We start from the raw sequence: 27,820 nt of genomic DNA, 5'->3' as shown, positions 1-27,820 counted from the left end.
CTTATATTTCAAACGTTTAAAAAGTAGGGGTTGGCACCTATTGCGACACGGGCGCATGCTCGGTATTTTACGGTATACTGTTCACGGTGCATGTTGCAAGGCTGGGTGGCATCCTGCCAACTGGTTGCCAACGGCACTCTTGACCAATGCTCGGGTTCCCAAAAGGCCGAGCGGCATCGGTCGTTCTTTGCCCAGTGGGACTCTGGCTGGCGATGCATCGGAAGACAGACTATCCCCCCCCAACCCCATTTTTGGCAAACCAAAGAGACACAAGACGCAGCTTTTGGCGCAAGACTGCCAGTCTTTACTGCCCCACTCTTGGTCTTTCGAAAACACAAAGGGGGAAAAGAGGCGTACACGACACTGGTCTCACTCACTTGCCAACAATGACAACACAAAGGGAAGTTGTTTTCTTTTTCTTTTTCTTTCCACATCTTCGCGCAGCGGTAGCTGTGCCCGGAAGGTAGCCACGACGACGCAAGGAGGGGGCGGGGGAACAAGAGGTCGGGCAGGACCGTGGCGCCGGCAAATGCGCGTCTGGATTGTCGGCCGGTCGCCCAAACCGCAACGTGGGACGGTGGCGCGAGGCGTGCCTCGTGGCGATACAATGAGAAAACGAAATTCGAGAACCCTGTTGCAAGAGACCGCACAATTACTCCGGCGTCGCGAAACCCGGAATTGTGCCGACTGTTCCGAGAGCTCGTCTCTCGAACTCGGGTGCGTCGAGACGGGATTCGAGCGTTGCCTGCAACCAAACCTAGAGTCGACAACGGACTAAGAATGCGGCACATGCTCCGCCTCCAGCGCAAGCTTTCCGCCTTTGAGAACACTTTGGTGCGCATGCAGCCAAAGCCTTGCAGAAGGCGACGAACGTGGATCGTACGTGGTGCTTCCACTACATTCTTAACCTGTCGCTGACTATAGGCCCTCTACGAACGACCATATATCTAGAAGTAGCTGGTCTTGGTTTCCCCCCTTCCTAACGCAAGGAATGTGACACAAATGGATGTTCCGTTGTTCTTTGTCCCTTGTACCGGTGCCATAAATCGACAGCATCGCCACCATTACAAAAAGTGCAACGTGTCGTTATCGCACATTAGGCCGGTGCCCATTTCGTTCACTCCGTCCCTCATATTTATTGCGATGACATTGAGTGGACCGCTCCAACCTTTGCCTCGCTTCCGAAACTATTACCAAGTAAACGAGCACTCCAAATTGGCCTCACATGAGAAAAACATGAAAATGGGAAATGCCTGGAAAAGTAGAGAATGGCGATGGAAAAAACTAACCCGTAAGCATCTCGTTTTTCGGGAGTCTCCCATTTTGCCGATCCTTCGTGCATACCATTCGTCCTCCTGTTTCGAACATACTCCCTGTGGTCCTCGTAACGACAAAGATAATGGGCCTTTAAATAACCGATAAATAAAAACAAGCGAGACAGATCTACCCTACGCTCTTCCTTCGCGTAAAGGTGGGAATGCCTGTCCGTATTGGATCCCGTTTTGTCACGCAAGAGGGGGCACAAATCCAGACCAATTACTTCATGTAGAGCATTTCAACAACAGCGCAAGATAAAGTTTTGTAATAGAATGCGTCATTTATTCGAAAAGTGTAAATATTTTTATTTCGGTATAAAGTGCACACTGTTTGTGGAACACAACGTCCGACACATGTCCCATGGCACTTTGTCAGGCTGCGAGCAAAACAACCAAGTTGTTTGCTTTGCCATAGAGTTGAAAGAATGAGAACCGAGCTTCGCGTTCCATTAATTAGTTTGAACCAAAGCCTGCTTATAAATCACCAGCGATGCCAAAGAACAAAGGACTGTTGCAGCTTGTATTCTTCACCATATTATCTTATACTTTCGAGTCCTATTTATTCTTTAGGTCACTTTTTCAAATTTGGTGTTACTTTTTTTGCAATTTATTGAAACTATGATAGTTACAATACCTGGCCTGCAACCTTTTTGTCACACCATGGGAAATTTTTTTTCTAGAAACGAATCGAGGCACGCACGAGTAAACCAATTGGATTGCTCGGAAAACCTAACGGATGGACGTAGGTATCAAGAAGCCACTGCGGAGAAAGTCGCAGGATGGGTGTACCCTTTCATGAAACCCCAAAAGACTGGTCGAAAAGATACAAAGATTGAAAACTCCGTCTACACTCGAGACCTAGGGGTCACAATCTTTCGGAATAATTTGAAAGCTTTGCGACGGGAACTACATCTGCTTTAAAAAGATTACAAATATTTTTCGAGATTCTTTTGCTAAACATTTATACTCCAACCACCCCAAAGCTGACAATGCAGCGAGAGCTACGTGCTCACCAAACCAATCTATCAACTGCCTCCCTCTCGTCACCCGACCCGGCTCTCTGCACATGGGTATGGGGAGGACCGTGATCATATTGCAAGAGATAGACGCAAGACTACTCCAGCAAGCATGTAGCTTCACTGCGTTGTCAGCTTAAGGGTGAACGGAGTACAGATATTTTTCTTTAGTGGGGTACGTTGTTGGGCTAGTTGGTTCATCTTAGTTAAACATATAAAATAGTGCAAAAAAAGACAAAGACAAGAAGTATACAGGACAAGCAATATTTTTCTCTCCTTTTTATCTTCCTTCCTACATGGGTTAACCCTACTCATGGCTGCAAGATTTACTAGGGCGAAAACTGCCAAAGTTTCCAGACGAATAAGTAGTTCATCAAAGGACCGTGGCAATGGTGCCTTAACCGAAATAAAAATAAGCACTTTCCGAATAAATGAAGCACTTTATCTCGAAATTAAGCCTTGCGCTCTCGTTGGGACGCCCCATATGCTCGATCGCATCGGATGACCTGGGCTCATTCTCTGCTCCAGCTTCGCACCCCCGAGTGTCGGCCAGATCGTCGGACTGGACGGGCGGGGACAAGGGGGAGGGGGACAGCTGCCCCGAGCGGCCAGCACGCTTGCTAAGCTCGTTTCCACAACGGAGTTTTGGCACTTGAGCAGGCTGCCGGCATGCATAGCAACTGGGATGCGCACGGTGCCCTGAGACCTCACCCCCCAGGACGGAGGGGGGACCCGGGGGGGGCGGACGGCACTGCTTGCCTCGCGGTCCCCTCTAGGCATCCGTCTCGCCACGGAGCCGCAGGCGAGCAAAGTCCTCGAAGATGATGTCGTCGTCCTCGAAGCAGCCCGAGGCGTCCCTGCAATGACGACGGCATTTCTGTTAACGCAAGCGTGCACCGAAATCGCAGCGAAATGGTAGATCCAGGAACTGTTTTCTAACTTGTAAAGGGTGCTTGCATTTGAGGCGACGGGACTTACTGCTGGATAGGGCTACCTTTTTCGAACACTACCTTCACTGAGGGACTGCCTTCACAGAGGAACTACCTTCACCTAGGGACTGCCTTCACCTATGGTATATTCAGCTGGCCGTCTTTCAGCGCTCCAATCCTCTGAATCGGATCTGTGAGATACGGGAGCGCCTTAATATCTGAGCTACAGGAACGGCGCACCAGCCGAATGCTCGGCCCCTTTTTTGAGCGGCCCGAGCGCTGACAACTTTCGCAACCGCTCCACTGCCGTGACGCAAGCTACCGCCCGATACAAAGGGTTTAGTCAATATCATTCATCCATCCGGCGGCCCTGCCACATGACCGCATGTCTGCACGAAAAATGGCAGCCTTCAACGTGGACTCTGGCTTTCTCTACGGTCTCCCGTCAAGCGTCGAGTACCTCCTGCACTCGCAGCACAGCGGGATCTGTCCGGTATCAAAAGAAGGCGGCGTCCGACGCCAAGCCTCTCGGCCGTATCGGCTCCTTTCTGTTTCAACTCAACAGCGGAAGTGGCTGGAGTCACGTAACCGGTCCTCTGGCACGCACTCCCACTGCTCCCACTTCGAAGTCGGAGCGCCTCACAGTGCTACGAGTCGGAGGACGGTGCAATCTGAAAATCTGAGAGCGCTCTAAAAGAATCAAGCAAATACACTTAGAGCGCCCAACTTTGGCCAGTCGAATGGGCATCGGCTTTTCAGAGCGCTCCAAGAGGCTAGAAATTGACCAGCCAAATATACCATTAGTGACTGCCTTCACTTAGAGACTGCCTTCACTCGGAGACTGCCTTCACTCGGAGACTGCCTTCACATAGAGACTGAGTGCCTTCACTTGGAGACTGTCTTCACATAGAGACTGCCTTCACATGGAGACTGCCTTCACATGGAGACTGCCTTCACATGGAGACTGCCTTCACTTGGAGACTGCCTTCACTTGGAGACTGCCTTCACTTGGAGACTGCCTTCACTTGGAGACTGCCTTCACTTGGAGACTGCCTTCACTTGGAGACTGCCTTCACTTGGAGACTGCCTTCACTTGGAGACTGCCTTCACTTGGAGACTGCCTTCACTTGGAGACTGCCTTCACATAGAGACTGCCTGCACATAGAGACTGCCTGCACATAGAGACTGCCTGCACATAGAGACTGCCTTCAGATAGAGGCTGCCTTCAGATAGAGGCTGCCTTCAGATAGAGACTGCCTTGACATAGAGACTGCCTTCACTAGAGATTGCCTTCACTAGAGATTGCCTTCACTATAGTCGGTTACAGGTTAAGAAGGTAGCAGCAAATGCCCCTCAAAGGGAATCGCATCCCTCCACCACCTCCGCATCCAATAGCATCCCATCGTTTCCGTGACGTGCGGCCAACGCGCGAGGAGGGTCTTGCCTTTCTGAACCATATTTGCTTTAACTTTCGACTTTGACTTGGCATTGTGGCAGCCACGAGAGGGAGATTAGAGTTTTCCCCCTCCGACAGAAACAAATGACTTTCAGGGATTAGCTTCCCCCTCTGATGGATACAAAGGCTGCTTTCAGGGGCTCGGTCCATCTCCAATGAATACAAAGGTTGCTTTTTTAAAGGGGCCCTGCAATGACTTTTTGACTGGTTTTTAATTTGCACTGAACCTGGGCGTACTGAACGTAGTAACTTAATTCAACTTTTCTTTTCTCAAATTTCACTTTATTTTAAAAGTTATAGGCAAATTAGAATTACAAAAACAAGCAAAAAATAACCTCCTTCATGACGTCGTAGGTCCTGGCTTGAGTGGCCTTGAACTAGAGAAGGAGTAGTGAGCTCATCGAGCGCACACGGCTGCCGCACTTTATGTCGACGGCTCGAGAGGGCGCCACTAAAGTACGTGTTGGATAGGCTGTATGAAGCGGGCGGCCAGGGCAGCTCGCATTGCATTTGCTGCGCGACTAAACACTAATTCGGCATAACACTTGATTGGCCACAAACAACAGCAAACACGGGGTAAAGATCAGTTCAGAACAGGAGCTATTTCGCGCTGACGCACCGCCAAATGGCCAAATCGCCAGCAGGGCCCGTGCCGAAGACATTCGGAACGCTCGGAACCGGTCGGATTCTTGAGCCGGTATACGACCACAGCGCCGCCGCGTACATCCGGGACCTTTCTACGGTCCTTGCTTGTCGTAGCCTCATCCCACTGGCCTTTTCTAGTATGCGCCGTTTTTTTCCGCCGCTTGGTGGCGGGTATGTCGACGGGTCATTTCTCGTTTCCGTACTTTCTAAACTGCATTTGTTTCTTTTCTGATCTAAAATAGTGAACAAAAACTACTCTCATACATAATTGAAACGGTTCGCGACACTTATATTTTGTATCTCTACTAAAAAAAAGCTCTTAGCGGCTTTGACCAGTGGCAAGCCCAGGACCAAATACGTCGCATTTTGCGCGCTTTCGGTACCGCGGGTCGCCCTCGTCGGTGGAGGAGGTTTCCGCGTCGTCCGGTTAAAATATGACGCACTGATATTTAGTTACTCTCTCCGTGCCCGCTGGCTTGCCCGAACCCCAAGAGACGTGGAAACCGCAAAAAAGGTAGACGCTTAAATATGATTGCAGGGTGGAATCCATTGAATCGGAACAAGGAGCGTTTCCAGCGAACTCTTCTTTCGACTGCGGAGAGATTTAAAACGGGCGCATCACGCTTGTGGGAGGAGCTTCTACCTTCTTGTAACCGACTATGGAGACTGCTTTCACATAGATTGCCTTCACAGAGACTGCCTTCACATAAAGACTGCCTTCACATAAAGACTGCCTTCACATAGAGACTGCCTTTACATAGAGACTGCCTTCACATAGAGACTGCCTTCACATAGAGACTGCCTTCACTTAGAGACTGCCTTCACTTAGAGACTGCCTTCACTTAGAGACTGCCTTCACTTAGAGACTGCCTTCACTTAGAGACTGCCTTCACCTAGAGACTGCCTTCACCTAGAGACTGCCTTCACCTAGAGACTGCCTTCACCTAGAGACTGCCTTCACCTAGAGACTGCCTTCACCTAGAGACTGCCTTCACCTAGAGACTGCTTCACCTAGAGACTGCTTCACCTAGAGACTGCTTCACCTAGAGACTGCTTCACCTAGAGACTGCCTTCACCTAGAGACTGCCTTCACGTAGAGACTGCCTTCACGTAGAGACTGCCTTCACGTAGAGACTGCTTTCACGTAGAGACTGCCTTCACGTAGAGACTGCCTTCACCTAGAGACTGCCTTCACCTAGAGACTGCCTTCACCTAGAGACTGCCTTCACCTAGAGACTGCCTACACTTAGAGACTGCCTACACTTAGAGACTGCCTACACTTAGAGACTGCCTACACTTAGAGACTGCCTTCACTTAGAGACTGCCTTCACTTAGAGACTGCCTTCACTTAGAGACTGCCTTCACTTAGAGACTGCCTTCACTTAGAGACTGCCTTCACTTAGAGACTGCCTTCATTTAGGGGCTAGCTTTGCTTGGAAACTACAGTAAAATCTCCGTACCACGTACCCGCATAAGCCGTAGTCCTGCTTTAAAAGTAGCTTAGTCAGATCCCCAACATGTCTCCCGTTAAACCTAATGCATTCAATGCCCGCTTAATGCGTAGTCGCTTATCGTGTACAAACCGGTCAACACGCACCGTTTTCACTTCCCAGTACGTACTAGGTTCGAAGTTGTCGCCACGCTTGCGGCATGCGGCAGTGCTAAAGCCACGCAATAGCAGCAATGGCCATAGCGGACACTAGCCGCTAAGAGGGAGCGAACACGCGAAGCCGACCCAGCGTGAGGGTGAGGGCAGCGAGGGTGCAAGTTCAAAACCACGGCAACGCGGCACCGTGCAACTTGCCCTCCGCGGAGCAGGTGAACCAACGGACATCAGCAACGTTGCTGGCGGGAGGGGGGGGGGGGCGGGGGACCAGTTTACGCAGTTTACTACGGGCCCAGCTGGTAGCAGAGAAGCAGAGGAGCGGTGAACAATGTTGTTGACGTCGTGGTCGCAGGCATGGTGGGCTGCGCAGCAGGTTCCGAACTTGCGAATGGTAGCACATAGTTGCGGTCCTCTAAACGGGATTTCTCTTGCTGCTCAGGCTACAGGCACTAGGATTTGGGCACATTTGTATTCTGGGATCCTTCAGCCGTTTGATATCCAAGTGTGCAGAGAGTGCATTGTGTGCGCAAAGGCGGGACGATGTCGAGACGCCAAAAACTTTACGTTCCCTGCATCAAGGAGAAGCTGGATATTGTCAAGTCCATTGAGCGTGGAACTAAGAAGTCTGCGCCGGGCACATGCAGGGGACTACCATTAACAACCGTTTGCAGTGTACGGAACGCACGAAAGAAGCTGATGAGTGGCGGCGAGCAATCTGAAAAGGTATTGCGTGCGAGGATAGACTTTTCCCGACGTCGAGGAGGCATTGGTGCTCTGGCTCAAGAAAGCAAGAACCAAAAACCTGCCGGTCAGGGGTCTCCTTCTCCTCGCGAAAGCACGAATCTTCGCTACGCAGCTGCACCATGACGACTTTGTTTGCAGCAATGGCTGGTTGCCGAGGTTCAGGGCACGCTACAACATCGCCAGAAGAGTCATTTCTGGAGAAGGTGCAGCAGCAGACACTGAGGGCGCAGAAGAGCGGCAGAATGGGCAGCTGCAGCAAATTTTGACGGACTGCCCCCGAAGACATCTTTAATCTGGATGAGTCTGCGCTATTTTTCTAGCTGTTGCCAAACAGCACCCTTGTTTTTAAGGGGCAAGTTTGCACGGGCGGCAAGCACGCTAAGGACCGAATTTCAGTTGCATTTATTGTCAACATGACTGGAAGTGAAAAGCCCCAACTCCTGGTGAGTGGGAAGTCTGAGAAGCCAAGATGTTTTAAGGGTAACCGACTGCCATTGGGCGTCCTCTACCGCAGCAATACAAAAGCCTGGATGACGGCGAAGATTTTTGAAGAGCATGTGAGTCTGTTTGATAGCAGTTTCTCTGCGAAAAGAAGCGTCGTTGTGGAACTCGACAACGCGTCAGCTCATGTCCAAGTGGAGAACCCCTCTGCAATCAAGCTCGTTTTATTGGCCCCCAACACAACTGCGCTCGCACAGCCACTGGACCAGGAAATAATCCGTGCCGTGAAGCAGACTTACAGAAAGAACCTGTTGTGCAGGATGCTACTTTCAATGGAGAACAATAAGACTTATGCCATCGACTTACTGAGTGGAATTCACTTGCTGGTATACTCGCGGCAGCAAGTTGAGCCGCCGACGGTGCGCAACTGCTTCAGACGTGCGAAGTTCGACTTGAGCGCGATCAACACCGGTGAGACGAGTGACACCAATGAAGGCTGCACTCTTGAAGACGAGGCTTGTGAGAGCCTCCTCGCGGAGGTCTTGGAGCGGGAGGGCGCTGCAGAAAGTGTACAGTTTGACGTTTTCCGAGATGTAGACAACGACGCAGCGACGTCACAGAACTGGTCCGACGGTGACATTGCCACCTCTGTTGCTCTGTTGTTGTTGAGTATTAACACTCCGCTCCCCCCCCCCCAACTTTGTGTCAGCAACACCATCGGTTGCATGCGCACGATGATGTCAAATCAAGAGATGCGCCACAATGCCGACACTCCCTTCCATGGCCTTGCGAATGTGCGTGTGCGAGTGCTATGGTGCGACCGACGCCAACATAAGCAAGCAAGGTACGTGAGGGGCTTCCATACAAAGCCATCGCCGTAAAAAGCGGGAGGGGGCTTGCGGTACGAGAGGGTGGCGACACTCACGTGTCCAGCTGGATCAGATTGGTGTCCAGGGCCCCCGAGTCCGCAGAGTCTCCCGCCTCGTCGCCCTCCTGTCCCCCGGCCCTGGGAACTAGCGCCCGAGCAAGGGTAGGGCTCTGCTCCTCGGGCTTGGGATGCATCAGGATGAAGGGCAGCTCCGCCACGAGGTCCCTGGGCCATGGGGGGAAGTCAGACGTGGGTCCATTGGGGAAGGAGTTGCGAAGAGAGAGCAGAAGCTTGAGGCGGGGTGTTGAAACCAAAGCAGAGGAAAGCCCTAGCGACGCACAGCCTGAACCACAGTACCCTACGTACCGTATTTATTCGGATAATGAACATACTTTTTTTCCTCAAACATTTACCCAGATTTGGGGGGGGAAGACAGTTATTACACGGGGTGAAATTTTTGCACTTACACACTTCGTGTAAATGTCATATTAGATGCTTATATGACACGGCAAGGTACTGGCACGTCTCCACTGATGGAGGCACACTTACAGCTGGTTGGGGGCACGCCACAGTAACCATGCTTTATAAATTGCGAACCTTTTTAGGGCACTTTCAGCGTGCCCTTTGTTGATGGAAAAGCACCCTACGAAGCTCACTCAGCACGGAAAGCAATGCGACCGTTCTTAGGCGATACATATTGCTAGCATCTGGCAGCGCACTCGGATATATACCGTGACTGTGCGTATAAGAACTTGTACGAAGTTCAACCGCCGAGGCCCACTCGCACATATCAAGTTTCGTTCACGAAGACTGCTGTTACCAGGGGCTACCAGACACACTCAACCTACGACGCAGCGTGCACCTCGCTGCGCCGTTCTGCAACGGATTAATAAGCACATATACCTGGAGTATGTGAAATTAGGCCTAACCACTTTCACTGTCTGAAAGCGGACCACAGACGACGGCGTGTTTGTTGACATCAATGAATCCGATAGGCAAAGAATGTCCGGAGCTGGCCGATTCCTCGACCCAAGCTTTGTCAAGTGTGCGCGCCGCTCACCTTCATGGTTGATCACTTCCGTAACTACCACAACTATGCACTTGCAGCCATTAGAAGGGCGGCTTGGCTTAGCTTGGCCAGAGCGTTTGGCAGCAAAAAAAAATTGGCTTGGTGGCTAGCTAAATTGGACGCAATTCAAGACTCGCGGAGCCGAAAATTAGAAGTGCATTCATTATGCGAGTACAGTTGAACCTCGATTTAACAAAGTCACTGGGACCCGCTAATTATTTCGTTAAATCGGGAATTTTGTAAAATCGAGGAAGGGAGACATCGCGCATAGGCTGCGCGGGGAATCCGAATTTGTTCGTTACATAAAAAAATTCGTAAAATTGGGTTTCGTTAAATCAAGGTTCAACTGTAAATACGGTACTCCGTTCAGCCCCAAGTTGACGTTGCGGTGGAAGCTACGTTGCTCAGTGAATCGGTCGCACGCCCATCTTTTGTCGCGTGATCACTCTATCGCTCTTTCGCACATGCAGAGAGCGAGCTTGGGTGATGAAAGAGACAAGGTTGATTGGAGCTGAGAGTATGGTGGGAGCGTCTCTGAGCTTCCATCACATTCTTGGCTTAGGGGTGAATAAAGTATAATACTTTGATGGGAGTGTAAAAGCACATGATGGCAATAACATTACAAGAATTGGGCAGTACATGACTAGATAGGCAGAAGGGCTGGATGAATTCAGAAAACTCTTTAAATGTTGCACAGACTACCTACAAAAGGCATTCAACACAGTATTTTACCAGAAACCTAAATTTCTTTGAGGACCCAAGGAGGTTAAGATACTCAGTCAATGTTTTGAGGCGTTCAAGGAATCCCTTAGCATTGCTCATATTTGTGATGGGCACTGGTCGTAGAAGTGTCAACACGCGAGTGTGGACAAACAAAGTTTTCCGAGAGGCCTTGGAGTTGCAGTCAACGTGTTGCTAAGAGAGTTGACTTCTTTGGGGACCACAAGAAGCCAAGTCCTCATGCAAAACATCACCAGCTGCCACTTGGAGGCTTTAAAGAGGCTCCTCTTTGGGACCTCCTTCCCAGCTTCAACCACCTTTGCGTTTTGTTTGAACTCTGCAAGAGGGATGGGTGCATAACGAGTCGCCCAGTCCACACCTTTTGGTCTGCATGAACTATTTGATAAGTTTGGGAAAGTGAAACAACCCAAAGCAATCGGGCTTTGTTGCACCTCTCGCTCAGTGGATGGCACTCACCCTCCGAGCGGCCCCAAGCACAGCTTCACCTTGACCTTGTACTGCACAATGATGCCTAGATTCTCCTTCTGCGACGGATCTGTGATGCTGCATGAGTGAGTGCAAAGGGGGGGACATCAGGCTCACCTGTTTCCAGGCACCGGTGTCAGCACCCAGAAAACATATTCCCCACCAGTTTGTACAATGAATGCATCAAAATCAAGCTACAATTAAAGTGTATGCGAGTGTCGCATTCTTCAAGTGACGACTGGCGGAAGAAGTAGGAAAGGAGAAGCGTAAAAAGATTGGGATCGCAGGTGCGAAAAAATTCTAAGCCGAGCAACGGGCGATTTCAGTAGTGCACACACTGGCTCCACTCTGGCGTGAATACACCTGGGCTCGGGCACACTGGCTCCGCTCCAGTGTCAACGCACCTGGCCTCAAATACATACCCGGCTCCGCCCCAGTGTCAAGGAACCTGGCAAGGTCATACCAGGCTACATCTCAGCTTCTCGAGCCGGGCTCGAACATACCCGTCTCCGTCAACCGTGGCAAGGCCCATCACAGTCAAGGAAACCAGCAACGCAAATCAAGACCCGCTGGTGACTATGCAAAGGACAAACGCACTTTGTGTGACCAATTCTTATATCTTTTGTGCTTCGATGATTCTTTTTCCTTTCTTTCCTCTCCTCGTTTATTTGTGTTTGTTTGAAATATATGCTTATATCTGTGTCTCAGTCTTCTGATCTCTCTTCTCATCATCCCGGACGAATTTTGACAATGAGCAAAGACAATTTAGTTAAAAGCAAAATGGTGGCTAGGACAGAGTGCAGCTACAACAAGACCCGCTTACCACAGCTCCCTATCTCCTTATAACAACTGACTGCTTTAATGAATTACAAAACTTCAAGCAAGGCTCTCCCCTTATAAATATCACCCCACTCGTCAGGATCTAATCCCGCAAAAGCGAGCTCCGCGGGTGCGGTTTTTCCGCAGTGCACCGATCCTTGATAAGAAGCATGCTCAAAGGGGCTTACCCACTGGGATCGGCACTTCGAAAAATACAAATAATTGCAGTTCATCTCGAAGCAAATACAAAATAGTACAGACATTAAAAAATTTTAACGTTTGTACAATCCTACACAATGTGTGCCAAAGAACAACAAAGTCAACTCTCTAAAAAGTCGCTTTACCCAAATTTTTGGTTAGCCAAGAGCATGGGTCCAGTCCTGACTGCCAAATGTACAATGTTAGGGAAAGAACTGCGCAATAATTTGAAGAGGACCTCCGGATACGGTTCATCTGAAGACTCGTTGGCGAAGTACCCCAACCAGCACGTGCCCTTCCTACTCACATGGTGGACGAAGCGAGGTTGGTGTCCTCGTGCTTGAGCTGGCCATCCAGGGCCAGCCCCCGCTTGTCCTTGTTGTTGGCCAGCAGAGGGCGCAAGTAGTGCACCTTGGACAGGGTGAAGCCCGGGCTCACGGGGCAGCCCTCCCTGCACCAAAGGGCATGGCCGTCGTCAAACCCACAAGTTCCGACTAAGGGTAGGGCCGCTCAAGTGTTTGTAGACTGCCAGAAGTTCCAAAATGCAAATACTACTGCACCTGCGACAGGAAAGCCTCTTGTAGCTGCTTAACACAAGACCAAATGCACATGCAAATGTCTTGGCATACCGTATCTCAACAAACGTAATGCAGCTGTGTACATGGTGCAGTGCGAGATTGTAAAAGCATTGAATTATGAAAAGAATATGAATTATGATTACAGTGTGAACCTCGTTTACACACCATTGGCAAGCCAGCAGGTTTGGCAACAGGAAGGACCCGGAATTTCTTGTCGTTGATAGCAGAAGCATTGAATCAAAAATAAACAATCTCCCCATAACGTAATATGTACCATGGAGTCCTTTACATATGACTATTTCAAACGCTATAGACTCGAGTAAAATCGGCGATGCCAACTCTAAATGCAGCCTTTTTCCAAACAAAAATTAAGCTAAAGCAAAATCAATTCAAAATGGAAAGCCACACTCACATTTAAGGCATGCTACCATGGTCATTTTTTCCTCATGCCATCTCAAAATAGAAGCATTTGCAATACAACATTGTCTGCATCACATCTGCTACTTCATAAAGCCTTCACTAACTTCAATAAGTAGTGTATTTTAATTTATCTTCCCTACACAAACATAACATCTATTTTATGTAGTACCATCCCACTATAATTTCAACAGGATCTGACTGTATGTATGAATTAATAAGTAAACAGACAAAAAATCCAGCTTCTTTAGTTCAAATAGTCTTCACACAACCGCAAGAAACGAAATGTTAGCAATGATTTCTTGCAAGTCAGCAGTTGACACCATCGAAAGCAGTAATTCAGAAACATTCGTTGGTCCGGAATAAATATGTGACTAGATCTGTACCTGTTCACTTGCGCCACTAGGATTGACACCAAAAAAAAATTGCGGTGGCTTAGCTCGGCTATGCCAGGACATACGTAGCGTGAGCTTATGCGCACAAAATGAGATGCGCTATCAAGCGGCTCCGGTGCAGCGTCAGACTTGGCTACTGCGCAACAGAGGCGCACAGCTGGGCACGCGGCGGCACCAGTGCGTCTGCCGCGGTTATGACGTCACTCCTCTGGAATGCGCAGACCGGCGAGGCGGGCACGGCAGCGGCTCCGGTGCGCAGTGTGACGTCACTGCTCCTCACGCACGCGCAGCATGGAGCACGGTTCATTATGCGAGCCACGCGAAACTGCTCAACCTTGGCCTGTGTAGCTCACGCTAAAAAAACCATAGAAGTGCCACTTACTCGGAGTCTATCTCGGCAACGGTGCACTTGTATTGAGCCGTGGAGAACAGGCAGATATCGGCAAACTGCCGCACTGTTGGGGATACAAGTGAGATCAAAGTCAGCAAGCTGCACAATTCTCAGTGCTTATGAGTAGGATTCCGTGTTCTCAATGCATACCGATAAACCCCGAAAAGTAATCCCTGAGCCAAGTTTATGAAAGTTAGGGAAAAAACTGAGAAACCCTGAATTGGAGCTGTCCTTGAACACGAGAAACACAAGCTTCACCAAAAGGTATCTTTACCTACGGCTTTATTCCGTGCTAATCCAGAACACAGCCCCACTAAACTCTTTAAGAATCTTTTTGTTTGTGTGTGTGGGTGTGTGTGTGGGGGGGGGGGGGGGGCAAGGCTCATTGTCTAGTTTCCTCGTCTTATCAGTGCTCAGATGTTGTTCGAGTATTTTGGTCACATGTGCATGTTCACCGGGAATAGGGGAATCCCCTTAGCCATGTACAGTTTTCTAAGGCGTAAACCCTCGTAAATCTTGATAGTATTGTCAAACACCAAAAAACACTGAACTCATTAAAAAATTACCCCCGCCCCAAAAAAAATAAAAAAGTACTTCACAATTTGAAGACAAATAAACCCCAAACAACACAAAGCCCTATTTATCAGCACTCGCTAAAGACCAATTCACGCAAACATTGCAGCCACAAATCAACAATAGAAACAGTGCTGAAGCAGTGAATACATGAACCTAACTTTTAGCACTGTCACGGCACTGTACCAGTGCTGCACCAGTGTTGCATCAACACTTCATCAATACTGCACTACTAATATAGTGCAAAATTGGCGCTGCACCAGCAAGGTGAGAACTATTTATCAGCACTCTATCACTAATAATCAGTACCGTACCAGCAATGTACCAGCACTACCCTTATCCTAGCGTAAAGTTGGCACTGCATCAGCAAGATCAGAGCCATTTCCAGCGCCGACTGTGGCATGTGTGTGAATGGGCCTTCACTGGCACCCCGGTACGCCGCCGTTTTCGGCAGGAACAGAGGGCCGGACCGAGGACGGCCAGCCGATCCGAGAGAGGCGGGGGGAGGGGCTTCCCGGCGGCTCACCCGAGACCTTGACCTTTTTGACGGTCCGATTGGAGTTGTTGGCAATGTGGACGTTGACGGCAATGTCCTCGCCGTGGTGGTACAGCTCCTTGTCCAGGGAGGCCTCCAGGTGGAGCTTGTTGGGAGACATGACAAACTCCTTGCTCACCTCCACGCTGGGTTGCTCCCCCTGGCGACTGGGAGCATACATGATCTTGCGGATGGCCAGGCGCACCGAGTTTCTGTAGGAGCAAAAACGCGGTTGAGTCACTTCGGCGGTTGAGCAATGGCCATTGACTCGCTGGGGATTGCAAAAACCGTCCGGCTGTTACCCCTTCCTTCGTCGAAACGTGCGTCTCGACAGCAATCGGCCCTTGGCTGGCTTCTCGGCCCTCGAGGGCCTTATCCAATTATCCGAGGCTTCGGCACTTCTTAACTTTAGAACTTTGTGCGATTCTTAGTCGCGAAGGTATGCAACCTCGCGATGATCGCGAAGTTGCATACCTTCAAAATAACTAGAAACCAGCAGAAAGTTAAAATGACAGACAACACAAAACAAAATAGTCGAAAAATAAAAAATCTATACCTCACCTGCCAACTGCATTATCTTGTCTACCTTTATTTTCACAACACTATTTCCGAAACACTTTTTCCTGTGTGAATAAATCATTATTAATCATATTTCTATCTAGGATAGCAACAGGCATTCTTAGCCAGAGATAAAGATCCTCTTTTATAAGCTTAAGGGGGGATCAGGAGACGAGCATTTTAGCCATTGAGGTGGGAAGAGGAGGAGGCAATATACCGACTCAAGCCAGCCAAATGAAAATATCCCAAGCAAAGCCGAAAGTAGAGGTAGCATTTGATGGGAACATCCCCAAGGCTGACCAAAATAGCTGTTGGCACCAAATCCGCTGCCCTTTCTGTCCAATAGTGCCTTTTAGTTTTGGTCATTGTTGGGGGGGGGTGTCTCTCCACTCCGGTTTCACCTCCGGTGGTGCCGTGTTACGTCCAGAAGCTTCCTACGTCCACGGTGCAATTGTGTACCACTACTGGGTGACGCACTTTAAAGACCTCAGGCCTGCATTAGTACTGCACTAGCTAAATTTCTCGTCTACAACGGAGACACCAGGCGTTCTGTGGGACTGACTAATGACTCAACACACACATGCAACACGCTTCACAAAGGTGCCTGCCTCTTGTGCGCCTTCTCCTCGACGCTGTCTGCAACGTAGCCCTTGAGCTCGTAGTCGACACCGCAGGGCTTGCCCGTGTCCCCAGGAGCAGGCTGAAGGGTTACCGAGGCAGGACAGTGTGGCGGCAACTCAAAGTAGAAGGGGTGCGCGTTGGGGCCCAGCTTGCGGAGGAGGCGTTCCTGGATGGAGACGCACCGGTGACAGATAGTGTGACTCATGATGCCGAGTGCTAGAAGCAGCTCGCTCCAGTGCACATGCGTTCAATCAGCACAAATGAGGGGCCAGCACTTGTAAGCATTTCACTTCTGTAGGTCAACATTAAACAATGATGATCACTGCCAATGATGAGCAACAGGCACGTAGCCAGGGGGGGTGGCCCATGGGGCCCGGGCCCCCCCTGATATCTTCCATTTTGCTGGGACCTCCTTTCCCCTCTCATACAGTATTTAGTCATGGGCGTAATGGCCAACCCACATTGCTAAGCATGTCAACAATGGCAAGTAAAACCAAGAGAACAGACATCAGGTTACCAACATCCTTATGCATGAAAAAACTGTTGTGCACACCAACAGCGCCATGATGGTAACGATTTGGGGGTTTACGGCACAACACAGCAATGTGAGACACACTACGCTAAGTGCACTAACAATTCTAACAACATGAATGCTTTGAAGCTGGTGAGCTTTACTAGATAAGTCAATATTACAATGGGAACCAGCATTTCCAAACAAACCTATAGTATGCAGGGGGGCCCGTTTGTGCAACACACAAACATAGGTTGGAAAATGAATATTACCAAGCTGGTTCATGTTTCGAGACGAATCGACAAACACATAATAACTGAGCTGAAAAATTTTTTTTTAAATATCCTAAACTTTGCTTAAACTTTGTAAACCTTCAACAGTATGTAAACCTCAGCAATGCACATTTTTCAATTTCATTTATTCAAAAAGAGGTAATTTTCTTAAAAGAGGTATAGTATCTAAAGCAGTAGATTTTATTTCCATTCATAGGTATCATTTTAGTTTAGCCTCACACCTTAACAGGCGGGCAAAACTGCCAAAAGAAATAGTAGTACAAATCCAACGAGATGTACTCAAGTCAGCCAACAGAGCAGATGTGGCAACATGTCTGCTTGGAAGACTGCCCACATTTTTCCTGGTCACCTGCTGACCCCAGCTGCCCTTGCCATACCCCAAGGCCGGTCTGGACTTGGCATCAAAACAAGGATGTGCTCGAGGAGCGGGCATGTTGACATCACGGAAGATATGAGAAGCCACGCAGGTAGCAATTTCGTTAAAACCCCTTATTTACCACAATTTCAAATTACATGTTTTTTTGGTATGGCAAGCTGCATGAAACAAACCAGTTGAATGTAAAAAGGTAACTGTCCCTTGATTCTGCTTTTGGGAGCTTCTTACTGTAGCACTCTACACCAAAATAAAGCAAATGTAAAAGGAATTGCAAAAAGAAAAATACAAATACATAGTCCGTGTTCCCATTCCTCACACTAGTACCCATTGTACTGTTGTATAATTACGGGAAACATTCAATAAATATTCATGTAATGAAATTTTATTAGAAGGTTCATATCTTTAAGATATCATAACTATCCTTTATGTTGATAATGTAATTAACGCAAAGGTGCAAGCAAGCTGGACAAGAATGACAATAATAATCCCTGGAGAAGGGGAACAAAGGACAAACACAAGTCTCCAAACACAGCTAGGTGACTGGTGCACGACCGAAAAAATCCACCTGGTCATGGTATCAAACCAGGGATTTCTCCACTTCAAGTGGAGCGCTCTACCAACTGAGCTAACCAGGAGTTAAACGTCAGTAGAGCAAACGGCTTTTATCAGCTCTTATCAGTCTAACACCAACAAGGGTGACAGGCCTGCATTTTAAGGTTATGATTATAGTGCAATTAATGGAAAGGTGCAAGCGAGCTGGAGAAGAATGACAATAATAATCCCTGAAGAAGAGGTTCGATACCAGGACTAGGCAAATTTTTTTGGTCGCGTACCAGTCACCTAGTTGTGTTTGGAGATTTGTTTTTTCCTTTGTACCCCTTGTTCCCCTTCTCCAGACATTACTACTGTCTCCTTTATGGTTGCTACCAGCGTCAACATTAGTTACACAAGATGAACAAACCAAGTTTGTGACCGGTGAACAACAGACGAAAATTTCCCATTACCCTAGAAGAGAGCCAAAAGACCAAAATATCTGGATAGTAGCATTTGAACTAGAGCAAATAAAAAAAAAGTGGCAAGAGACAACCTTCGCTGGTGATTAATTTCAGGCTTCCTTCGAGCACCACAAAATACATGCACGCTGTCTCTCAGTCTTGCAGATGCTTGCTCTATATTTAAGAGTTCTATAGCTAATAAGGTTCACAAGACAAAACCTTGACTATGCCTAGAACACAATAGAAATCTCGGCAGTCCAAGAAAGCCATATATAAGGATAACTCGTCGGCACGCTTCACTTCTACGTAATGTCATAGTAGAACAATGCTTAAAGGGCACACAGCAAACTAGAGTTTAAAAACAATAGCGTGACCCCATCCCACTCCCAAGCACTGACAGTGTGCGCCTGCACTCGCTGTTGTGCAAAAAGAGGGTGCAGTAACATAAAAAAGATTAAAACAATAATTTGCACCAAGAAATAAAAAAGGTCTTGTATATAATACACTGAAGAGAAATTTAAAAAAAAAATGGAGCAGAATAGCTTGGAAAAAAATTGGATTTAACATACCTACTTTAAAGAAGCACTGACACCCCAAAGGTCGTATTTATTTTTATTGTCTAAAACGATGCAAGTTGCAGTCATAGACACGCAAAAAAAAACGCATCGCAAAATAATTTTCCTGCGCGCGCGCGCGCCTTTTTATTTTTGGCGTTTGATTTTCCCGCCTCTCGCCTCTTTTGATCGGTGACGTCAAGAATCATGAAATTTAGAAGCTTTGTAGGCGACATCTCTATAACATTTAATTACGGCAATCCTAAAACATGTTTTTTATTGCAATTGCGAACGCACTGCGGCCCTTCTTTTTGAAATACCAAAAATCGGGAGTTCGTTGTGGTGCCGTCTCCTGGATTTGTATCCTCCAACGGAAAACAGGCGACACCGCTCAAAACCGGTCCGCCGCAACGCCGCCGCTCACTCCTTTCCTCCTCGCTTCGGGTCGCCATGGCAACAGCAGGGAGTGGTGAAAGAAAGTGGACTCTCAGGAATCCGCAATTTTTGACGTCAAGGCACCGGCGCCGATCGCGCGGGAACTTCGAATTCGGCATTTGGAAATTGTTTTTTTACTTCACGAATACTGAATTCCCAAATTTCAAATTTTGAGGGTAATGTCCCGGCATCATTTTCAATCGTTTCGGATAATAAAAAAAAATATGATTTTGATGTGTCAGTGCCCCTTTAAAGAAAAGGGTTTACCAGACAGTTCAGGCAAAGCCACCAAACAGGCTACGCCTGGAGTATTGGCACTACGTTCCCGGTTACCCTATAGGCCCTGCCCGCCATTTTGGTACTTAGTGCAGGGTGGGTGCAATTGGCAATAGCGACCACTCGAAAATGCAACTTGCCGAGCCTTATATACACTTTTTCCAGTTGCTCTAGGTTCTGGCATTCCACCAAAGTCGGTGGAATCTTCCAATGGCCCTGTAACACTGCAACCTGGGAACCTGTGTGGGCACCAGGCGGGTCGCGGGGAACGTAGTCCCGCCCCAGCCCAGGTTCCGAACAAACAAATAATAAAAAAAGGACAAAAAAAAAAAAAAAAAGGAACTCTCAGAACTTACCTGGAGTCGTGTAAGGGGACGGTTACTGTTTTCTCCAGTGGTAAGTCTCGGATAGATCTGCTCTGAAGCCAGGTACAGATCCTTGCGAAAGGTCAAGCCCAGCACATCCAGGTCCTCACGACCGTACCGAAAGGCCGCCAGCACATGTCCAAACACCTTCCGGTCTTTCACATAGTCGGGATCGATCAGCACCACACCGTCTGCACAGCAGTGCATCCAGTGGTCATCAGAGCAAGTAACACTGTATGGTCTCTGTCTCGTGTGCTAGGCTTTCGTCAGCATAACGTAAGTACTAGCACCATGCAGATGGCATACTTGGTCGAGCAAACTGAAACTGGCACCGAGCTTGCATACAGATGTATGCATTATATGTAAAATTTACTACAGTCACGAGGGTTGTAGTGAAGGCTTGTTCACAAATTTGCATGTGAGCGTGCTCAAGTGCGCAGGTCGCAACCCCACCCTAAATTTAAATAGACGATTTTCTATAATCACAGTGTTGCATACCCAAGATATAAATAAATGTGTGCCTTGTGTCAAAAGAGGGTGACACTTTTCCCTCAGCAGTGCTCGTGCCAGTTCGTGCAACGCAAGTGTGCGGCTCGCAACAAAACATCCCGGGTCGCCGATTCGTACGGTTTTGGGTTTCTTTCTAGATCTCTGTGTTTTTGTGTTAGTGTGCCAGATGCTGTGCAATGTTTGTCTTATATTATTTTATACTCTGACAAACACTGTCCCGCTGGATGTCACAGATCGGGCTCCTTGTTTCCACTTCACACCAGAGCAATTAGGACTGCTCACAATTTAGAGACGCCAGACAGGAATAGAGCAATTACGCAAACTACCAGGATCCGTGCTAACAACATTCTATTTCACATAGGAAGCAGGACAGCAGCCACTTCAGGCATACGACAGTAATTATTGTTGTTCGATCATGTGTCTGTGTGGAGGTCAGTTTCTCATTTTAACAAAATCACATCAACAATAAACCGAGCAAGCTGTGACACAAAGCAGTGCGTGTCTAGCTATCGATCAACACTATGTGAGCGTTTTAGAAGTAAATGAGTACTTTTGAACAACTATTGACTCACGATATTGAAAATGATTGAATGGTGTGGAGTTTATGAACACTTACTAAGTAGGGACAAACAAAAGGTTTGATAAGAGGCCAGTACATTGCAATGTGTTAACATATTCAATATTGATTTATATTTACGTACACCCTGTGGCCATAGTAACGGTGAAACAGAACATGAGCTGATTAGGTATTTATATTGATTTGATATTATGCACTTCGAATCCACTTCAAATGCGTTTTAAAATTACCAACCCAAACAAGTTTTGAGCGGATGATCAACCAATATAACCTCAATAGATGTGCTGGTACTTGAAAGCACCAAGCAATTTTTTTAAACCAGCTTCAAGAGCAGTGAGGGTGTTGGGGAAGCCCTATCAGCCCTAAACCCAAAGTAGTGTTGCGCAAAAAGCGGACTTTAAGTTTGAAGCGAATTTGAAACAAATAGTGGTTTTGGCCGAATAATTTCAAATCCAATATTGCATAGTTTCTACGAGCATTTGACTACTGCACAATGCTTGAATGAAAACCCAGCTGAACTCGAGAAGGTTGTTTCCGAGCTTCCACTACTTCATTTCTGAGCTAAGTTAGTTTTAATCTAACTATATTTATGAACTGTGGCCTCAGAAAGATCAATGACTAGATAAAGATTGCAAGTAAATGACACATTTGATATAACATTAAACCTAGAGAGATGCCCAGCTATTCCTAATCGAGGGGATTTATAAATCTTCTTACCATATTCAATTATATTTCTTAAATCGTGATTTTGAGGAACATAGAAAAGACAATTGTGAATGATACACAAAAGTTATCAGGACATCTCTGCCACTCTTGCACAATAGCCAAATTTCAATTTTGAAAATTTTGCTGTTGTGTAGATATTAACATTCACAAAGTTTACAAAGTTTTCATTTGCTTTTACAAATACGCAAGGAGATGCACATTTATCACCTCGCTTTGAAGGTGTGCTTTTATCCTAAGCCTGCAACTGCAATATTGGTACTTTTTGAAGTGATAATCATGGCGGGTAAGCTCCATTGAGCATACTTCTTAACAAGCACTGGTGCGCTCCGGAAAAGCAACACTCATGAAAGTGAGCTCCGCAGGTGTTGCTCCTCCGCAGTGCACTGGTGCTAGGTAAGAAGCGTGCTCAAAGGGGCTAACCCACCGAGATTACTTTGAAAAATATGAATATCGCAGTGCATTTAGAAGGAAATAAAAACTACAATAAGAAAACTTAAATATTCGCACAACCCTATACTGCTCAAACACAACATGAGCTGATTTTGCTTGAAAAGATTCAAAGTTATGTGCACTTGTTTTCCCAATGCACTTTAATATTGCCAACCCAAAGAAGTTGTAAGCGGATGATTGTATAATATAGCCTCAATAGATCTGTTGGTACTTCAAATACTAAGCAGTTTTGTAAAACAACTTTAAGAGATGCGAGAGTGTTGGGCCAATACCTAAACCCAAATGCAACTTTAACACAGTCACTACATTTTTTAAACTTGAAGAGCTAGCAATTTAGTCACCATTCTGGCATATTCACTCGGCAACTTACAAATGTAATCCAATTGAAGAATGCAAGCAGAAGACCTTGCTCTTGTGCAATATGTGTGAAGGAGAGCAATTATCAGAAGTTGGACATGCTACTTTTTTTAACCTGTCATATTGCTTGAACAAGCAATGTTTGTTCTTATTTTGTTACTTTTCCTAGATCTGCATTATGAATTTAGTTTTCAAGACTAAATATTATGTTTCAAACAACACTTGAAAACCAAAAACAATATAATTGTTCCTATGTACAAGTTGTGAGGACAGAAAATGAAATGCAACAATTTAGTATCAAGGAAAACAGCCTAGCCATTTTCTACTTTGATAGCCTAGCTGTTACTATCCATTGAGGACCCCAAGAGTATCAGCAAATTAACCATTAATTAGATGATTGCTTCTCTTATGCGCTAAATTTCTTTAAAAAATCTGCATTCTAAGAAACCCAATGTTTCAAGATCACACATTCAAAGTGCACTTACCAATGGGGTCAACACTGGTGATGTGGTCCACAAAGTCCCGCTTCCCCAAGTACATTGTGATCTGCAGAGTGAACATGTGGACAATCGGCACACTCGTGGACCTGTAGACTCGCCTCGGCAAAAATTTGTGCACTTACCTTCGAATTGGGAGAGCTCTTCTTGAACACCCTGAAAGGAATAACAATAAACTAAATCAACTGCGTACAACATCCGCACATCAGCTGTGGCATCATCTATGACCTGTCCTTGTAGAAAGTAAAACAGTCATTAACTGCTTAGGGTGACAGCTGATAACTTTGCAAGAGTGTTGAACCAGGCATAAGGCCCAATACATACCCAACTACCAAGCAGCAACAAGCTGCTAGCAATTAATTTAATGTTGCACAGCCACACAACTACAGCCTTGACACAGCAAACTTTTATGGTTTCTTTCCCCTTAAACTTAACTGCAATACCGTTTTGTATTTTCTTTTTAGTTTAATTTGTGCGGAAGCGGAGATCTTTAAAAGCATATTTGTAGATCAGATCGGGGCAAGTATTTCTGCCTTTACTTATTTTGGGCACCATTACCAGTTTTTATAGTGCACACAGTGCAAACTTTTTGCAGAGTGGCTCCTGAGGACAGTTGAAGGTATTGCTCATTCTCTGTACAGCCATAATCTAGTTGTGACTTTAACCACAATTAATAGCCCTATACTTAAAAAATATTAAAGATTAAAATTAAGAAACCATACATTTCATCTAAATTGTCAAGTATCGCTTCAGAATGTAGATCAGGTGGAAAAGGCAAGTGATGAAAGGAAAATCAAGCGCTCGCACTAACAACATTGCTTTCTCAATTAAGTTGCAATTTTATTAATTATTATGAACTAAGAAACAATGCTGGGCAACTTGTTTAGATCTACCTAAAGTCTGAAGCAACTTGCAAAAGTCCCCAACATTCTGACTATTAGCAAGACCGGTCCAAGGAAACATGGAAGAATCCAGATCAGTTATGCCAATGGCAGCAAAACGGTGTCTCAAAACAAATGAGAAAATGAAACTCTAGGCCAGCAAAGTTCAAACAATCTGTTGCTGCTATGTGGCCCCAAACGCTGGGTGCTACAAGATGGCCGACATATGGACTGCTCACCGAGTCCCGCCGGGCCTCTTGGAGTCTTCGGAGCCCTCCATGCTGCTCGCATGGGCTAGAGCCACTTGTATGCTGGATTATCCAGTTCTGCCCTGGACCACAGCTCGACGATGCGACAAGTGCTCCTGGGAGCTCACACTGCCTGCAAGTGTTGAAAGCCAGAACACATCTATCTGAGAAAAATATAGTTTGAGTTACTAAACAAGTTAAGCTTAGAGTATCGACACTCCATCCTCAACTACTTGTCGGTGCCGTCATCTCGTAGAAAATGTGACCATCTGAGCTTTAACAAGATAAATGGCTTAAGTGTAGTTAGTCTGAAGCATAGTTATACTAAGTGGCTCTAGTCATCATTCTGTACACATACAAAAAAAGTTGATGAGCATCACCAGCTTTTTTTCTTGGGTTCAAGACACACATAACATCGCAATCAGTAAAGCCACCTCCTGTACATGGCTTGCACTGACATCAGCCACATCAGCGGCCAATGTGGTGGAATTGTGGCTGTGCGAGTACTTTCTGCCCCCAGCATAGATTTCGCACCACCACATTTTCTTTTTAAGAAAAAGTAGGAATGCAATGTGTAGAAGATACAAATAAAAGTGGCAATTCTAAGTAGCGGTTTTACTATGTTTCAGTGAACCGTGATTTAGAAAAGGGCGTTTTACTGAATTTCAGGCAAAATCTCAATGGACAAGACTTTAACTGCTCGAAATGTTAACTGAGGTCTGCACTGCCAAGGGAAGCAGTGTTTACTGAAAAATACTAAAATAAAAAATGACATTGACTTTTTCTATTTTTGTTTTTCTAAAGAGTTTCTATTAAAATAGAGTTGATGAACTAGGCTTTCCAAAACAGTATTTGGTAAAATTCTTCTGCCTCATTTTGCAGTCATGCTTCTGATGAAAATCGATTTACTTGTGCAGGTGAATATGATATCCTATATTATGCTGAACAGTGTTCATACAATTATGTTGAAAACTAACGCTGGAAACATGTCAGAACACAAGAAAAGGCCTGGGAAGAGACGATTACCCAGATCGATAAACAATGACAAGCATATTAAATGCGGGGTCACACTGAACACAAGCCTGGCAACTAATAAGAACCACAAACACGATGCATGCGGCTCTTGTTTGACTTAATTTGCCCTGCATAATCCTAGTGTCACTTTCGCATCCAGCATAGACGTGGAAATGGCCAGACAAGCCGGCGAATGGTGGAACCAAGTGGCAGAGAAAAGGAAAAAGCTTTAAAGCCGCAGATGTAAAGTATCAGACATTTAAAGAACACAATGCCAGAGCATGATATGGCCGACGTTGACGTCATGCGCAGCTCAAAATTATTGCAGAGTCACGATGCCAGCGTCAGCTAAACGAGTAAACACACACACTCCGTTGGCTGCCAGCCCCGCCCCATCTGTCGACGAACAAGTGGTTTTTTTTTTTCTCCAACAAGTCGGCCCGGACAAAATGGGGCCCAGCCATCTGTTCAGCGCACACTGGCGAAAACTCGGAAGGCCAAAGCTTTAAAAAGACAACAACAAAGGGGCACGCACGAGCAAAAAACAAATAAATAAAGCGCGCGCGCGCGCGCGGCCAGCATCCGAAGGGTGAAAGGCGGTTGGTTTCCCCGGATGCTTGGATAGCGCGGAGGAGCGCGGGCGCTCTCCGCGCCGGGCACTTAGCGCAGCGGCGGACGGAGTCCGTCAGTCGCCGAACCCCAAATGTTTTTTCCTGCGTTCAAGGCAGCGCGACCGGCCTTCGCGCGGCGCCTACGGAGCAGCAGCGCAGCAATTTGCGGGACTGGTTTCCTACGACGTCCGTCCGACCGTTCGCCGCCGCGCTCCGTAGCTCCCGTCATGGTCGGGAAGAAAAAACGCCGGTGCTGCGCGAGCCTGGAGGCAGCGCGACGGAGCCGCTAACGGCCTGTCGTGATTACCTGAGCGATGCTGCTCAGCAGCGGTGAGACGGAAAGCACCCGGCGCTCACTCGGTCGACGTCTCCGGTGCAATGGCGGAAGCTCGGGCGACGTCGAATTCGGAGCCACTGGGCGCGCACTGGGCGTGGGCGGGACGCACGGCCGATCAAAGTATCCGGTTGTAGCGTTGGTGTTGGGAAACGTCCGCATGAACGCCGCTTGGTCGTCGTTCGGAATGCAGCGCGGACCGTCGAGGGATACACCAGATACACCGGCGGCGACCGTCACTGCTCGCTCGCTGCGCCGCGCCAAGCAGCAGGGATTGCTCGCTCACGCAACTCGCGACCAGGGACGGGCACAGACGATTGCTCTCGCGGGCGGACAGATGGCGCGTCGGTTGCGTAGGTGGGTAGATAAATACGATGGTCCATCTAGACTGGACCCTTCGAATCGGTCGGTAGCTTGCGCCATCTAACCTTCCCTCTTTCGCTTTCAACTATATATTGCTGCAAATTAACGTGCATCCGCTGCAATAATTGTAGAACCGTTTAGAGTTACCAAGCAAAACTTTCTTAATCTAACTGTGCTTGAAAAAGTCTCCATTCACCCACGGCTAAAGCTAATTTAATTAGTCCCTTTATCCTCAAACAGTCGAAGACTCGGATCGTGACTCGGAGGCTGTCAAACCAAACCTGTCAAACGAGATAGAAAAACCTGTAACAAAACCCAGCTATGCTAACTAGCTGTTTAGTCGAGTTTAGTAGACGTCCGTCCTGGCTGTTTTGGTAGATCACCGCAGACGACCTCATATTTTTTGCAAATTTTATTCCAGGGTACAGTGGTCACATCAAAACCCTTCATATTCACCTTTTCTTTTTTTAACCAAACGCGCTGTGTGTGTGCGTTTTTTTTTTTTTTTTTTCTGTAAAACAGTGTTTTTTTTTTTTAAAGGGGCACTGACACCCCAAAGGTCGTATTTATTTTTATTGTCTAAAACGATGCAAGTTGCAGTCATAGACACGCAAAAAAAAAAAAAAACCGCATCGCGAAAAAAAATTTTCCCGCTCGCGCGCGCGCCTTTTTATTTTTAGCGTTTGATTTTCCCGCCTCTCGCCTCCTCGCTTCTTTTGATCGGTGACGTCAAAAATCAGGAAATTTAGAAGCTTTGTAGGCGACATCTCTATAACATTTAATTGCGGCAATCCTAAAACATGTTTTTTAACGCAATTGCGAACGCACTGCGGCCCTTTTCTTTTAAAAATACCAAAAATCGGGAGTTCGTTGTGGTGCCGTCTCCTGGATTTGTATCCTCCAACGGAAAACAGACGACACCGCTCAAAACCGGTCCGCCGCAACGCCGCCGCTCACTCCTTTCCTCCTCGCTTTGGGTCGCCATGGCAACAGCAGGGAGTGGTGAAAGAAAGCGGACTCTCAGGTCTCCGCAATTTTTGACGTCAAGGCACCGGCGCCGATCGCG

At 47.1% G+C, this 27,820-nt stretch overlaps 1 protein-coding gene across 1 annotated transcript; it reads right to left on the bottom strand.

Annotated features, from left to right (window-relative positions):
• Positions 1-281: 281 nt before the first annotated feature.
• On the bottom strand, positions 282-26,743 carry LOC8053365 (arrestin red cell). Its single transcript, XM_029968884.4, has 12 exons — positions 26,365-26,743; positions 24,424-24,565; positions 23,429-23,459; positions 23,292-23,352; positions 20,178-20,377; positions 16,369-16,547; positions 15,194-15,414; positions 14,086-14,158; positions 12,621-12,764; positions 11,288-11,374; positions 9,079-9,246; positions 282-3,189 (listed from the first exon to the last, which is right to left on the bottom strand). Exons 2-12 carry the CDS (start codon positions 24,462-24,464, stop codon positions 3,105-3,107), a joined length of 1,290 nt encoding a protein of 429 aa, XP_029824744.1. The 5' UTR covers positions 24,465-24,565; positions 26,365-26,743; the 3' UTR covers positions 282-3,104.
• Between the last annotated feature and the right edge of the window lie 1,077 nt (positions 26,744-27,820).

This window comes from Ixodes scapularis, unplaced genomic scaffold (assembly GCF_016920785.2).
Source record: "Ixodes scapularis isolate PalLabHiFi unplaced genomic scaffold, ASM1692078v2 PGA_scaffold5__190_contigs__length_132052651, whole genome shotgun sequence".
NCBI classification, from domain to species: domain Eukaryota; kingdom Metazoa; phylum Arthropoda; class Arachnida; order Ixodida; family Ixodidae; genus Ixodes; species Ixodes scapularis.
This window is presented reverse-complemented; position numbering and strand designations above follow the sequence as displayed.